General features: G+C 42.5%; 1 protein-coding gene and 1 pseudogene across 1 annotated transcript; both read right to left on the bottom strand.

The window, feature by feature from the left end:
• Positions 1-13,253: 13,253 nt before the first annotated feature.
• LOC143707155 (uncharacterized) lies at positions 13,254-14,142 on the bottom strand (annotated as a pseudogene).
• A 41-nt stretch (positions 14,143-14,183) lies between these two features.
• Positions 14,184-14,999, bottom strand: LOC143707154 (uncharacterized). The gene has a single exon (XM_077199906.1). It carries the CDS (start codon positions 14,997-14,999, stop codon positions 14,184-14,186), a length of 816 nt encoding a protein of 271 aa, XP_077056021.1.
• Between the last annotated feature and the right edge of the window lie 263 nt (positions 15,000-15,262).

Raw genomic sequence — 15,262 nt, 5'->3', positions numbered from 1 at the left:
CCAGCTCCGGCGACCGCAGCCCTCCGGAGCAGACACGCAGAGTTTCTATTTTTGCCGGATGCCGGAGTGACGCCGCAGGAAGTCGAGCACAGAAACAAAATAAAACATCCGGTAATTTTCAAAATAAAAATATACTTTTTCCTTTTCCAACAAGAACAATAGTTAATTTTATTTACACAGCCTAGTACTTTCCCAATACATTCAAAAAGGAACACAAAATAAACATTTACCATTTTATAAGTTGATTATATAGTTATAAATATTGTACTAGAATCACAATAATATCCACAAAAAAGGGAGATCAGCAGGTCAGCACAGAGTTGTTTCCCCTGTACTGCCCTACTAAGGCAAAATACCTTAACTCACCAGAGTGTGAAACTGAGAAAAATGACTTTAAAGTTATCTTAATGTCCTGACAATTGAGTTATAGGTATAATATTGTAATTTTCACATTTTGTAGTGTATACCTGTATTAACCTATCTACAATTTTTTTAACTTAAATTTGACCTTTGACCCTTTTTCGGAAGTTACTGTATTCTGCCTTAGCAATGCCCACAAAATGACAATCGGTCACACTAAGGCAAAAGACCTTAACTTCTATTTTATAGCACAATGTTCAGAATCAGAATCAGAATCAGAAAGAGCTTTATTGCCAAGTGTGCTTGCACACACAAGGAATTTGTTTTGGTACTGAGGCTTCCAGTGGACTATACAAATACAAATACAACATGAAACATGAAACATAATACTACAAATTATAAGAATAAAAAAAAATATATATATAAATATAAATATATGAGAATAAAACTATCACAGTTTGGTTTAGTCAGAATAGACATTTTCAGATTTACAGATTATGAACCTATTTACAGTGTTTTGAATATTATAAATAAATAAATCTACATATAAGTATCACCTGAGTTGTAGGATATTGCACTAAACAGTGGGAGTTTTGCACTTACAGGCATATGCCTTGGGAGGAGTGTTAACTGTTCAGGAGGGAAATGGCCTGTGGGAAGAAACTGTTCCTGTGCCGAGATGTTCTTGTGGCCAGTGATCTGAGTCTCCGTCTTGACGGTAACAGTTCAAACAGGTGGTGTCCATGGTGAGTGGAGTCTGTGATGATTTTACCTGCTCTCTTCCTCACTCTGGAAGAGTACAGGTCCTGGAGGTTTGGCAGGGGGGCACCAATGATCCTCTCCGCAGTCCGGACTGTCCGTTGTAGTCTCCTGATGTCTGATTTGGTAGCTGAACCAAACCAGACAGTGATGGAAGCGCACAAGACAGACTCAATGACGGCTGAGTAGAACTGAATCAGCAGATCCTGTGGCAGGTTGAACTTCCTCAGCTGGCGAAGGAAGTACAGTCTCTGCTGGGCCTTTTTCACAGTGGAGTCAATGTGATTGTCCCACTTCAGGTCCTGAGAGATGATAGTGCCCAGGAACCTGAATGACTCCACTGCTTCCACAGTGCTGTTCATGATGGTGAGTGGGGGGAGTGCTGGGCTGTTCCTCCTGAAGTCCACGATCATCTCCACTGTTTTGAGCGTGTTCAGCTCAAGGTTGTTATAACTGCACCAGGCAGCCAGCTGTTCAACCTCCAGTCTGTAAGCAGACTCGTCACCGTTTTGGATGAGACCGATGACAGTGGTGTCGTCTGCAAATTTCAGGAGCTTGACAGTGGGGTCTTTAGAAGTGCAGTCATTAGTGTACAGGGAGAAGAGCAGTGGGGAGAGAACGCACCCTTGGGGGGCTCCGGTGCTGATTGTGAGTGTCTTGGATGTGTGTTTCCCCAGTCTCACTCGCTGCTGCCGGTCCGTCAGGAAGCTGGTGATCCACTGACAGATCGAGGATGGTATGGAGAGCTGGGTCAGTTTGGCTGTGAGAAGACCAGGCATGATGGTATTGAAGGCCGAACTGAAGTCCACAAAGAGGATCCTTGCATAAGTCCCTGGTCTGTCGAGATGTTGCAGGATATAATGCAGTCCCATGTTGACTGCATCATCCACAGACCTATTTGCTCTGTAAGCAAACTGAAAGGGATCCAGCAAGGGTCCAGTGAGGTCCTTCAGGTGGGCCAGCACCAGTCTTTCAAACGACTTCATGACCACAGACGTGAGAGCGACAGGTCTGTAGTCATTAAGTCCAGTGATTTTGGGTTTTTTGGGGACAGGAATGATAGTGGAGCGTTTGAAGCAGCAGGGAACGTCCTCCACACAGACCTTAAGCTCAGGTTGGATGGCAGGAGGGGGGAGTGATAATTGGAGTGCAGGAGGTGATGCTGAAAGTGTGAAGTGCAGATCAGACCGGGTGTGTGGTGTTAATGAGGGCTTTTCAAACCGGCAGTAAAATGAATTTAAATCGTCAGCCAGGTGTTGATTGTCCACAGATCGAGGGGATGGTGACTTGTAGTTGGTGATGTTCCTCAGGCCATTCCAGACTGATGATGGGTCGTTGGATGAAAACTGGTTTTTCAGTTTATCAGAGTAGTTCCTTTTAGCAACTCTGATCTCCTTTGTCAATCTGTTTCTGGCCTGGTTATACAAGATTTTATCCCCACTTCTGTAAACATCCTCTTTGGCATGATGAAGGTGTTTGAGTTTGCATGCATCCTCACAGAAACTTATATATGATGTTACAGTATCTGTGAGCTCATCCAGATCATTGGTAGCAGCTTCAAAAACAGTCCAATCAGTGCAATCAAAGCAGGCCTGTAGATTCTGCTCTGCTTCATTAGTCCATCTTTTTACAGTCCGTATTCCAGGTTTAGCTGATTTCAGTTTCTGCCTGTAGGTCGGTATGAGATGAACCAAACAGTGATCAGAGAGCCCCAAAGCTGCCCGTGGGACGGAGTGATACGCATTTCTTATTGTGGTGTAACAGTGGTCCAGTATATTACTGTCTCTGGTGGGACATGTAACGTGCTGTCTGTATTTTGGTAGTTCACGGGCAAGATTTGCTTTGTTAAAATCCCCAAGAATGATTAAAAGAGAGTCTGGGTACCTTTGTTCCGTTTCAGATATTTGTTCAGCCAGCTGTTGTAGCGCCGCGCTCACGCACGCGTCTGGAGGGATGTAAACATTCACGAGAATGAAAGAGGAAAATTCCCGAGGCGAGTAGAAGGGTTTACAGTTTATGAAATGTGCCTCTAAATTAGGAGAGCACATCTTCTTCAGTGTTGTTACATCTGAACACCAACTTTCGTTAATGTAGAAACACAATCCACCACCTCTCGTTTTCCCCGTTAGCTCCGCGATCCGCTCGGAACAGCTGGAAGCCCGGCAGATGTATTGCGTTGTCCGGTATGGCTTCACTCAGCCAGGTTTCAGTGAAGCACAAAGCAGCAGAGTTTAAAAAATCCTTATTAGTGTGGGTGAGGAGAAGAAGTTCATCCGTTTTGTTAGGAAGGGATCGGAGATTCGCGAGATGAATACTGGGGAGTGCAGTGCGCAGGCCGCGCTCGCGGAGTTTAACCAGCGCGCCGGCTCGCTTCCCGCGTTTGCGTCTGAACGCGCGTTTGAACAACAACGCTGCACCTCCGACGAGAATGTCCAGCAAAACGTCCGAATAATCAAAAACTGTAGAAAAGGTCTCTGGTGTGTGTTTCCTAATGTCCAGTAGTTCGTCTTTGGTGAAACCGATAGGAAAAGAATGACTAAACGCAGAACAAACGAACAAAAACAACACAATAGCTGGAGAGCTCCACACCGAGGCAGCCATCCGCGGCGCCATCTTGGATCATCTTCCATGATCACCTTTATGATAACACTTAACACTATGATAAAAATGGCTTCACATGTACAGTATAAACAAGAAATTGAAGTAGTCAGACTAGTTGGAAAAGTATAGTAGGTTTTAATTAACATGAATTTCATAAAACAAAGTTGATTAACCACTAAAATGTAACAGATGTGGAATATTTAAAGTTTTTTTGAAAAGCCGATTCTAAAACTGAAGCGTGTGTGTGTGTGTGTGCGTGCGTGCGTGCATGCGTGTGTGTGTGTGTGTGTGTGTGTGTGTGTGTGTGTGTGTGTGTGTGTGTTTAAACATCAGAGCTGTGTGAGTCTGCAGAAGGGCATGAGGCCTGATTGTTACCCTCCCTATTCTTCATCCTCACAGCCATTTCGCACAGTTAGTGACCTCCAGAAAAAGCTCCTGGTAGCTGGCATCAGGGGAACAAGATTCTGCAAAATCCCCTTCTTCTTGACCTCCTCAACACCCAGGTCCTGAGATCTTAAGGTAAAGGGTATGCAGGTGCTGAACTCACATGGACCTTGTCCCACGTCGCAGTTGGATCACTTTCAGGTCCGCCAGTCTGGGCATTTTCTTCAGCTTTGCCATTGAATGGCCATTCACCCAGTCCCTGATGGCCTCGTTTTTGAGTTCCGAGACCTCCATCTTCTTAGAATTTGAGTTTTTGACAATTGACACAAAATCCTCAAAATCATACACCACTCCTCCTGGTCTGCGTCTCATCTCTTGTTCCACGCTATGATGCACACTTTCAGCACTCATGAAAGTGTGACCAGGCTCAAAGAATTTTAGGGTGACATCTTCAGTTTCTACAATATTGGAGTTGTCCAAGGACACAAGAGATGAAAGAAGGCACCAGTTCTTGTTTTGGGCACTGCAGTTGTCAACCCAGTAGATGATATGTTTGCAGTCCCTCTCTTTTTCTAGTGCCACCACATATGCAGATGTGATCTCCTTTGCATCCGCCCTGTAATTCCTTCATGCCAGACAACAGAGATGTTTTTCTTTTTGTTGGTTTTCCCTCCCACGGATTCAAATGTCTCGTGGTAAACACAGATGCGCCTGGTGAAGAGCGCAGATTTCACACCAGGCATTCTAGGAAGCATTATCACTTTCTGCAGGTCAACACTTATGACTGACGTACTCTCAGGCCAATCTCGATCTGCATCGGCAAGGTAGTGTAGCCTGGTTTCAACAGCTCTGGCCTTATGGTTTTTCCACTTGTCACACTGAGGGCCGTTTTCTGGGGCCTCCTTCTGGTGCTTTTCCTTTGTGTGCTGGTCTTGCAACAAACAGATTTCGCACTCTTCTCCGAGTTTGGCAAAACTGATGTTCTTTGAGCTTACAGCTTTTCGATACGTGTCATAGCTGCACTGGTTGTCTTTCTCCAAGTAGTCAGCAAACATCAGCTTGATGCTGATGTCACTGGGGAGATACCGGCGGCAGGGTGAATGCAGTGGCTGACGGTTGGATTAAAAGACTCAATATGAGCATATAAGGGTTCCAGGTCAAGCTTGTTTGCAGGCTCATGTCTCCCTCTCTGGTCAGCAGGTGGGGCTAGGGCTGATGTTAGTTCTTTGCCCATCACTGACAGGACTATGCTATCATTAGTTGGATGATAGCCTAGTGTAGAAAGGAAGAACAGTTTTTATACCTGTTGTGGGTTTTCGCCTGCATCTTTCAGCCTATAGATGAAAGACCTGCTTCGCCTACTTGGATTTGCACAGACCTTTGCCCTTGTGACCTGGCTGACACAATGAAATACAAAGGCTCTCTTTTCTTGGTATGTAAGGTCCCAGAAATCCCGCCATATCTTCTTTCGGTGGTCCTCTGAAAATTTGGCAGAGCATTGCCGCCGACACTTGATTCCACATGGGGCCCTTAATGGTGGTCTACTGATGGGCTCTGGAAGAGGAGCTGGAGTTGATGTCTCTGTGGCCTCACAGCTTGGGACAAGCTCCTGGACAGACAAGGATTGTGCGGTTGTCATCTCTGGGGCTGAGGTTGGTGCAGCGGGTGTAAGTTGTGGGTCTGGCACATAGACATGGATAAGCTCAGGGAGTGACATGGAGGGCTCAGCAGTCACAGAAATGAGGGCAGACAGTGCATTGAGGGAAGGCCCTGCTCCCATCAGTGAGAGTGGAAGGGAGTCTTCACAAACTGCTGTGGCATCTGGTGTGCTGGTCATGAAAAAGTCATCTGCTCCATATAATAGATCATAACTAAGATCTAGACAGCTATCCAAAATGGTCAACTTAAGTTTTGCAGGAGGCATGCATGAACTGTGACCCACTCCAGTTTTGCAGGGGACATGCTGCTGAATATCTCCAGACGTAGGTGTTACAGAAACTGAAATGAATAAAAGAGCATTAATTAGAAACAAGCAGCTAATTAATATTACATACAGGAGGATGTATCCCCCTTTAAAAAGCACCCACTATGGCCAGTTGGACAAAAAAAAAATTAAGTTTAATTATCTATATACTAGGGGTGGCACGGTACACAGAAGTCACGGTTCGGTTCAGACATCACGGTTTGGTACATGTTTGGTACAACGGAGGGAAAAGCAAAACAAAAATGCAGAAGGCTTTTATTATTATTATTATTATTATTATTGTGCATGTCTCAGGCTGTACCACCAAAGGAAAATAAATATCTTAAGCGTTGTATTTTTTAAGTAAGTTTGATCAATAAAGTAAAGGCATAGAAGCAGTTTATTTGTATATTTCTGTATAAAATAATACTACCATTAGAATGTTTAACTTAAAAATAAACAGAAATAAAAACCAATGCACAATATTGTGTTTTATTGCGAGTGTACACAAATAAGTAAACTCTTTGCAGTTTGAATGATGTCCTGTATCATGAACAAAATGATGGAGTATGTTTTTATGTTTCCACTGTTCGATCGCGCGCCCACACACACACACACACACACACACACACACACACACACACACACACACACACACACACACACACACACACACACACACACACACAACATATTCCAGCATTGCAATCTTGACATCCGCAGCCTGTTCATAATAGCCAAAGAGCTTCAGAGCTAAGGCGGGGCTACAGATTAGGTGTCCCTAACTGTATCTAACTATGTTCCGCCTTGTAATGGATTTGTTTTCTTTTCGGATGTTTGACATGGATTTTAACCATAGACTGTAAAAATATGGACGTAGTGACCAATTTTAACCAGGGTTCAAGTAGGCTCTAAATTACTACATTCCTGCTGCTGGTGTATAATGGGTGTGTCGTTGCGGCTCTAACCAACCAACTCGTGTAGTTTTCAGTCAGTGGACTGTCATTGGCAGGCGAGAACTAGCCTATGAGAAGCACATTTTATTTCAGTACATGTAGCCTTGTATGTATTACGGGCTGTGAATTAAGATATCCGCTACGCTTGTAACTGGATAAATTGTTGATTATGGCTCGAAACGTGTTTGTGTCTAGTTTGTGAAGTACCATAGCTAACTAAAGGCTGCCGCTATTGCTGGATTTTAAATATTATCTTTTTTTTAAGCACCCGTGTTGTGTGTCATTCTTACCTTGATCTTGGTGTTTACGTTTCAAAGCCATCTCCAACATCATTTTCCCCCGAGAGTATGCCATTCTTCAACAATCCAACAAAAGCTAATACTGTGAAACATGTACGTGTGTGTCTGAGGTGATTTAATTGTTACATCATAACTTCGTAACTTCAGCGCGGCAATACTTTGATGGTCGGTCAGAACAAGGCAAAGTGCCGTAACTGCAGCGCAGCGCACCCGGAACTTCATTCGAGTGTTCAGGAGCAGCGAGAAATGAAGGCATAACGCCGTAACTGACGTTACGGGCTTCTACCACAGTTTCACCTTGGCTTTTTGAAGTTACGCAAAAAACATCATCTTTTTTCCCCCAAAAAACAATCGAATTGAAACTTGATGTTTGTCTATATGATAAAACTTATGTTTATTGTCCTAAAAATGACAACAACTCATTTTAGCCAAAATTTGAAGTTACTTTTACCTTAGTGCGGCAGTGTACTCCTCTGGATGGAAACAATCTGTTGCTGGTTTTGTGGTTCTGTTTATAGAAACTACATCCTGTTATATCGCACAATCAAACGTAAATTCGCGAGATATCGTGTCCTCGTGACTTCAGCTGTCAGTCACGGCCGCAGCCGTTCCGCAACAAATCCGGTTCTGCAGTTGGTGGAAATCCGGGGTAAGTGGTGTCCGCAAAATAATATAGGGTTTATAGACAATTGGAAAAGTTTTTGGGGGCAGACCTGACCTATTGAAAAGAGATGGTATTCATCCTTCCTGGGATGGTGCCGCTCTTCTCTGTAGTAATTTGGCACATAGTCTTAGAGCTCAAACATGAATTGGTGTTCAACAAATAAAATGATGTTCAACAAATACAAAATAGATATAATACAGATGAACAAATGATAAAGCTCGGGTTGCTAACTATTTGATCCATTAGTTCAAAAGCACTTATTATTAATGATATGATTACAGATTATAACCTAGACATGTTGTGTCGGACAGAAACCTGGCTAAAACCAGACAATTGCATTACTTTAAATGAGTCCACCCCCCAAGATTACTGTTATAAAAACGAGCCACGTCTGAAAGGAAAAGGGGGCTGTGTTGCTGTAATCTATAGTAATATCTTCAGAATTACTGAGAAGTCTAGTTTCAAATATAATTCTTTTGAAGTGTTGGTGCTTAATGTAACTCTATCTAGTGTAAATGATAAATCAGGCCACCAGGGCACATTACAGACTTTATCAAATAATTTACTGATTTTTTATTGGAGTTAGTACTCGCTGCTGATAAAGTCCTAATTGTTGGAGATTGTAATACAGTATATATATAGATAACGAAAAAGGTGCATTGGGATTGGCATTTAGAGACATTCTGAACTCTATTGGAGTTAGACAACACGTGTCAGGACCCACTCATTGTCATAATCATACTTTAGATCTAATATTGTCACATGGAATCAATGTTAATGCCGTTGAAATTCTGCAGCAGAGTGATGACATCTCAGATCATTATCTAGTCTCGTGTATACTCCATTTAGCCAAGGTTGCAAAGCCGACTCCGTGTTTCAAATATGTTAGAACTATCACTTCTGCCTCTAAAGATTCCTTTATTAATAATATTCCTGATCAGTTTCATATCCGCAGCATGCCAGATAGCTTAGAAGAACTCGATATTGTGACAGAAACTTTTGACTCTCTTTTTTCCAGCACTTTAAACACAGTTGCTCCTTTGCGCTTAAAGAATATTAAAGAAAATAGTCCAACACCGTGGTACAACAAGCACACTTGGGCCCTTAAGAGAGTAGGCAGAGAAATGGAGCGCAACTGGAAGAAGACAAAGCTAGATGTTTTTCGAATTTCATGGAGAGAGCATGATTGCGTACAGAAAAGCCTTAAAAACTGCTAGATCTGCGAAACTTGCCAATTCAAGAAATTAACGGAATGCATAGCTGAAATAAAAATTTGGATGAATAGTAATTTCCTATTACCTAATTATGAAAAAAACAGAGTTTCTAATGATTGGACTAAAAACCTTAGCACTTACTAACCTAGAATACTGTCTAACAATTGATTGCTGCTCTGTCAAGCCTTCGTCGTCTGTTAGGGACCTGGGTGTGCTCTTTGATACCAATCTTTCATTTGAAAGCCGCTTTTCTAGCATCTGTAAAACTGCATTCTTCCATCTTAAAAATTAGGGCTGGGGTAAACGATTATTAATTAAACGATTAGTCTGGCGATTATTTTATCGATTAGTCGACTAATCTAATGACTAATTGAACGTCATTAGATTGAACTAATTGGTTACATGCGCTTTGTAGTAAGTAAGTAACGTGTCTGGGTTAGACAGGTCAATTTAGCTCAAAAGGAATTATCAATTGATTTATAGGGAATCTTAAAAGAATCAGTTATACGGCCGAGCAAATGACTCGTCCAGCGTTCATTCTAACGGGCCGTAACTATAACCTCTGCAGCGGATATAAATATCCAAACTATAGTGAAACACTATTTATTTGCAAGGTAACTTAGATCAGCAGTTTAAGACATTAAATCTGTAAGCACATAACACAAGACAATTATCTTTAAAATATAAACAAGACTTTATTGATTATTCTAAAACATAAAACTAATATCTAACACAAACCCACGCAGACACACATTCATACGAGTTGCAGAAAGAAAGAGAATGAGGAAAGAAAATGAGTTCAAGAGTGAGACAGTGAAATCCCAAGTTTCTATATGCACTTATAAGACATGACCTGAACGAACCATCAATCATTAATTTTAGTTAAGAGACTGGAGGCTACTTGCTTGTCGTTGCATTCCTTTGGGGATTCCTTTTGTCGGTGTAAAAGGGTGTTTCCCGGGTTCGTTGACTGGCTGACGGTCTCCTCATGTCTGGATAGATGTCTCTGGGTGGCCAATCACGTGGTGTGTTGGCGATGGATGAAAGTCTTTGGTGTTGGAAAGCGGGCTTTGCAGTCAAATCATTGAAACGAAACGTTGCAGCAAAACTTAACTTAGAATCGAGACTCTCAACGGAAAAGAAAAATAAAGCTAAGAAACAGAAAGAAAAGTGAGACCATAGTAGTTATATATGGCTTGAATGAAGCTGTTTAACCCATGTTCTTCTGATCTTGTTTGGGTTCTTTGTCTGCTGGTCAACATGGTTACTCGTCTGTCCGGTTACTCGTCATGGCTTCTCCATGACTTCTGTAAATCTGCTCTAGCGAACAAATTCACAAACCAAACCTCAACCCAACTTAACAAAAACTCTACAACTCTCTACTGGCTTTTTCGGGTCCTAAGATTTTAAACTCAATCGTTTGTCCAACCTCTTATATGAGTTATGACCAATTAGGCACTGTCTTTATTTGGGAGGTGGCATTCTCTTCACCTCTCATCGTAAATCATGCGTTATCTGTTATCTCCTTACTCTCCAGGTCTAGCAGAGAGTTCGGAGGGAACAGTTTAGACATTATTCCTTTTATAAGAACACAAAACATTTTTACACAGATTTCAATCAAGCCATCTTCTGAATTAAGAACATATGATCGTACTGATAGGTACGTACACACTTTCATTCAAACATCTTATAGTTATAACAATTACATGACTTGTATGTGATCTAAGCATAATAGACACATACAGAGGTTGCAGGTACAATATAGGATTATGTAGTTGAACAATGTTTGATTAGAAGTCCGTCAATAATTGTTTTAGGATGATTTTATGTATTTTTAAAGTCTCCGTCTCTGTGGTTTTAAGAGATTTCAACCATGGGGTCTTTCAGAGGAGGGGGTCTGTTTTCAGTCCCGTCTTGGGATCAAACAACCTCTGCCGTTATCTTGATGGGTTGTGAGCCGTGCCATCTCTGAACCAATCAGTCTTTTCCAAACTATATAACTAACGTGACAACGTTCTTCCTTTAGTTGAGCACATCTCTTTGAAACTTTCATGGTCCAAAAGTTCTTAGCTGAGACTGGCTGGAGCCCACTCCATTCATGGCCTAGATTAGACTGGTGATTTTGGGGGTCTGGAATGTTGAGTTTTGTGTGGAATTATGGAACGAATCACCTGGAAGATTCATATGTTTGGTTCGCCCTCAATTCCTACAAATCCCCCCTTAGTTCGGCGATGTGTTGAGATGAAGACATCGGTGAACGCTGGAGAAACATGGGTAGAAGAAGCAGACACATACACAGCAAACAACAAGACATCACCTCCATGACTGGCCACTGTACTGGTGCAGGGCATTAGATTATCTAAGTATTAAGGCGAGACACGGCAGGCAAAAACATCGTTTTTTTTTCACTGGTCAATTTTGAGATTTTGGAATATTTGTCTTCAATAACAATGTCTTCTTTCAGACTTGTGGTGAAAAAAAGGCCAAAATACACATTTAGGTCTTTATTTTACTTCACTTTGTCTGTTTGCGTCTGTAGATTGCTCATAAATTCATCAAAAGTTGTCGTTATAAATCATCCCTCTGCTCTGCGATCGCGATCTGGACCCTGTCATCACACACACACCGTTAGAAAGCTCTTTCTTTCCTGTACAATACTGCCGGATCCAAATATGGTCATTTCCTTTTTATCAGCAACCAATCGTGAAAGTAAAAGGGTGGATTTTACTCTAAATGCAAAATCTAATTGGCTGATGCTAAAACTTTAAAGCCCGTTATCTCAAAATGACTGTTCTCTCATGCTCCAAGTCCGAAATCTCTAGTTCAGTAGCACCTATATACACCAAACTCTCCAGTCTTGTACCTAGTTATATTATGTTTGTTTTATTCTCTTCTAAATTGTTCTAGGTTAAGACCGTTTTACCTTTCATTTTCTGGTGACATCATTTGTAGTAAAAATGATGTGACCCATCATGCATGGAGCTCTCTGGCTCACATTCGTTTTAAGGTGGCTTACAAATATTAGGCGTGGTGCATCAGTCCTAATATCGTGACCTTGACGAACCAAAAGGATGGGGTAAACAGGCATTTTACCTAATAAAAGAAGAAGAAAAGGAAAGGAAGAGATAAAACAAAACAAAGCAGTTGAGTGCTTCCTGGTATGGGTTACAACTACTGTTGCGCAGTGTCAGGTGTCACAATGTAAGTAGAGGGGTTCTACTTGTTGGGTGGATAGCTATATGTTTCCAATGGTAAGTGTAGCTAAGTCGATGTTAAGATAGTTTCTACCTGTGGGAAGAACATGTTTGTTGAATGTTTTTCATGGTAGATGTGTTTAACTTCTGTATGTTAGTGGTGCAGTGTAGTGTAGTGCATGTATGTATGGTCAGATCAGTTTCAGTCTGTTTTTGCTCCCTCCTTTTCTTGAAGGCTTGCCCACATGCTTCTTGGATTAGCTTTGATGAGCTTAGATGGAGATTGCTTGTGACATCTTTGCCTTAGAAAAGGGATCTTCTGTAATCTGCTTGGGGTCAGTCCAGTAAGGCAGGAAGTTCTCTGGCAGACATTGGGAGGTAGTTTGGCAATGATGCGTGAAGCTGTAGTGCAAAACGTTGTCTTCGTTGTGATGCCTTCTGGTTGTGACAGACTTTCTGGCCTTCTGTGCTTACTGTGGTTACTGTAGCACGCATGGTTCTTGAGTTTGGAGCTCTTTTGGTTGTTTCTTTGTGAGTGATGGGTAACCAGGATGGTGTTTTCGGATACCTCTGGTTGTTTGTCAGTGGTTGGTTGTGAGAGACCCCTTTGTTCTGTGTTGTTGTAGAACAGGTGGTCGTCATCTTCATTATGAAGCTGTACCAGATGATCATTGGTCTTCCGTTCCATCGCTAGTCATAGCGAGGATGACTCATCTTTTGGGTCACACATGTTTACCTTGTTTTTGATTAACACTTTCAGTTGCCTCATTAGTTGCTCCATGTCTTCTGAGGGTAAACAGTTTTGTTCTTGGGCACACTCTGTGCTGTGTTTGACTGAGTGGTGCAGAGGTTGGTGTCATCATCGATTACTCACATTGAATGGTTTTGGATGTTTTGGTCGATGGTATTTGGATGTCCAGTTAGGATTCCAATTGTTTCCTTCTTGTGGGTTTCTTGAGAAGCGTGGCTGGTCCCATGACTTTTCAATGCGGTTGGTATGGTAGCTGTCATCAGCATGGGAGTCACGTTCTCTGTGCTCCTTATGAAGGACTGTGATGTTGTGATGCCACTGTGTGTCTTCCAGTGCAAGGCTTGTGTCTTGGCTGATGGAGTTTGAAACTGTGGATGTTTTCAAACCTTTCTTTGAGGCCATCTTTTGTTTGATGTAGGCCTTGTGTGTCAGGTCACGTAGCTGTTGAATTGTCATCGTGTCTGGGCAGGCCATGACACCAAGATGATGATTCAATCCGGGGTGCAGGTTTCACATGAGGAGGGTTTTGAAGTTCACATCCTCTTCAAGTTCAGGTTTATTATGTGCACCAAAATATGCTTGTCAGAAGCAGTGGTAGTAGGTTTGGGGAGTCTCTTGTCGACCTTGTTTGGTTTCCAAGGCGATTAACACACCATGTTCTGACTCTGGGCCTGTGAATTGTTTCATCACTGTCTCACATAGTAGCTGGTAGTTTGACTTTACATGAGCAGGTTGTCGGTCTAGGAAGCTTCTTACCTCTGGACTGGATGTGGATCTGATGAGGTACTGTATAACCTGTCTCTGTCAGTCACATGGAGTCTCACCTCTAGGTGGAAGTCAATATCTCGGAGGTAGGCCTGGATGTCTTGGCCCTCTGTGGAGTTTGGGTTGAACGGGGTGATGTTCTTAGCCAGCTTGTCGAGATCTTTAAAGGTCATCCTATGTGCAGCTATGGAGTCTGCCGGGATGAGCTCTCTTCGTTTGTTGGCAGTGAACAGTTCTGTGTTGAAGGCCTGTGACGCTTTGGGATGTGGCCATTCACCTCTTCCGTTGTATGGCAGTTCTTGGATGGAGGACGGTGTTCTGCTCAGCAGTGGTGATGGTGAGGAGATGGCTCTCCCTTCTTGGCTCTGGTTTCTGTTTGAAAACATGCTGGAGTTCATCTCTGACCGTGTAGAGCTCGCCGTTGGCGTAAATTCGCTGTTGGGTCAGGTGGTCCATTTCAACGCTGCACCTTTTCAGGTGGTCTTCCAGAGCATTGATTTTAGAGTTCTTATTTTCAATGTCAGCTTTGGCTTTCTCTAGCTGATGTTCAGCAGACTGGAGTTGGTTTACCAGGTGCTTCTGGTCAGTCTTTAATTCTTGTTTGTCACGCTCAGTGACTGCAAGGGATTCTTGGAGCTTGTCAACTTGTTCCTTTGTTTCTTGCTCCGCTTCATCGGACACTTTGAGTTTGTCTTGAGCTTTCGCTTTGAGCTGGTCTGTGCAGCGTTGAGTGTGCATCAGCTCTCTCAGGAACTCAGTGGTCTGACGCTTGAAGTCGTCCTGGACTTTCACTTCCAGCTTGTCTATGCGGCTTTGGGCACGTGTCAGCTCCTCCTGAAGGTTGGTGATGTGCTTGTCGCTTAGTTCCAGCTGGGCTGTGAAGGCATTGCTTTGGGAACTGGTGATCTTGGTTAGTTCCACGTGGTTGTGGTTCTGGCTTGAATCATGTGTCAGGAATCTTCTCAGAATTATGATTATTATTAAAATTAATAACAGTTCAATTGTCTTTGGTGTAAGGCAGTTTGTAATGCCCCTGAGCCAGGCGTCCACATCTTCCCCTCGGGCAGTGGGGTTTGTCATCCACGACATGATGGCACGCTGGGGTGAAGAGACTGACACAGATCTGTGTGGGGTTTAAACCTATATGTGTAGTTGAACAACTAAGTGTCGTTTCAGTGATTGAACACGCATAGGGAAGAGCCTTAATGACTAAGTGTTGGTCTAAGTGTAGACGGGTAGGCTAGTGATGTAAAGATTTCTTCATTCAACTGAGTAAAGGAAAGAGAGAGAAAAAGGTTAAAACAAATCTCAATGGAAAGAAACTTTTTTTTTTCAATGGGAGAAATATTTTT

This window comes from Siphateles boraxobius, unplaced genomic scaffold (genome assembly GCF_051911475.1).
Source record: "Siphateles boraxobius isolate OS27281-9 unplaced genomic scaffold, OSU_SipBor_1 41, whole genome shotgun sequence".
Taxonomy (NCBI): domain Eukaryota; kingdom Metazoa; phylum Chordata; class Actinopteri; order Cypriniformes; family Leuciscidae; genus Siphateles; species Siphateles boraxobius.
The sequence above is the reverse complement of the archived record's forward strand: the minus strand, read 5'-3'. Positions and strand labels throughout refer to the sequence as shown.

Coding starts and splice junctions, on each gene's coding strand:
- LOC143707154 (XM_077199906.1), bottom strand. CDS start 14,999: ATGTCGTGGATGACAAACCCCACTGCCCGAGGGGAAGATGTGGACGCC.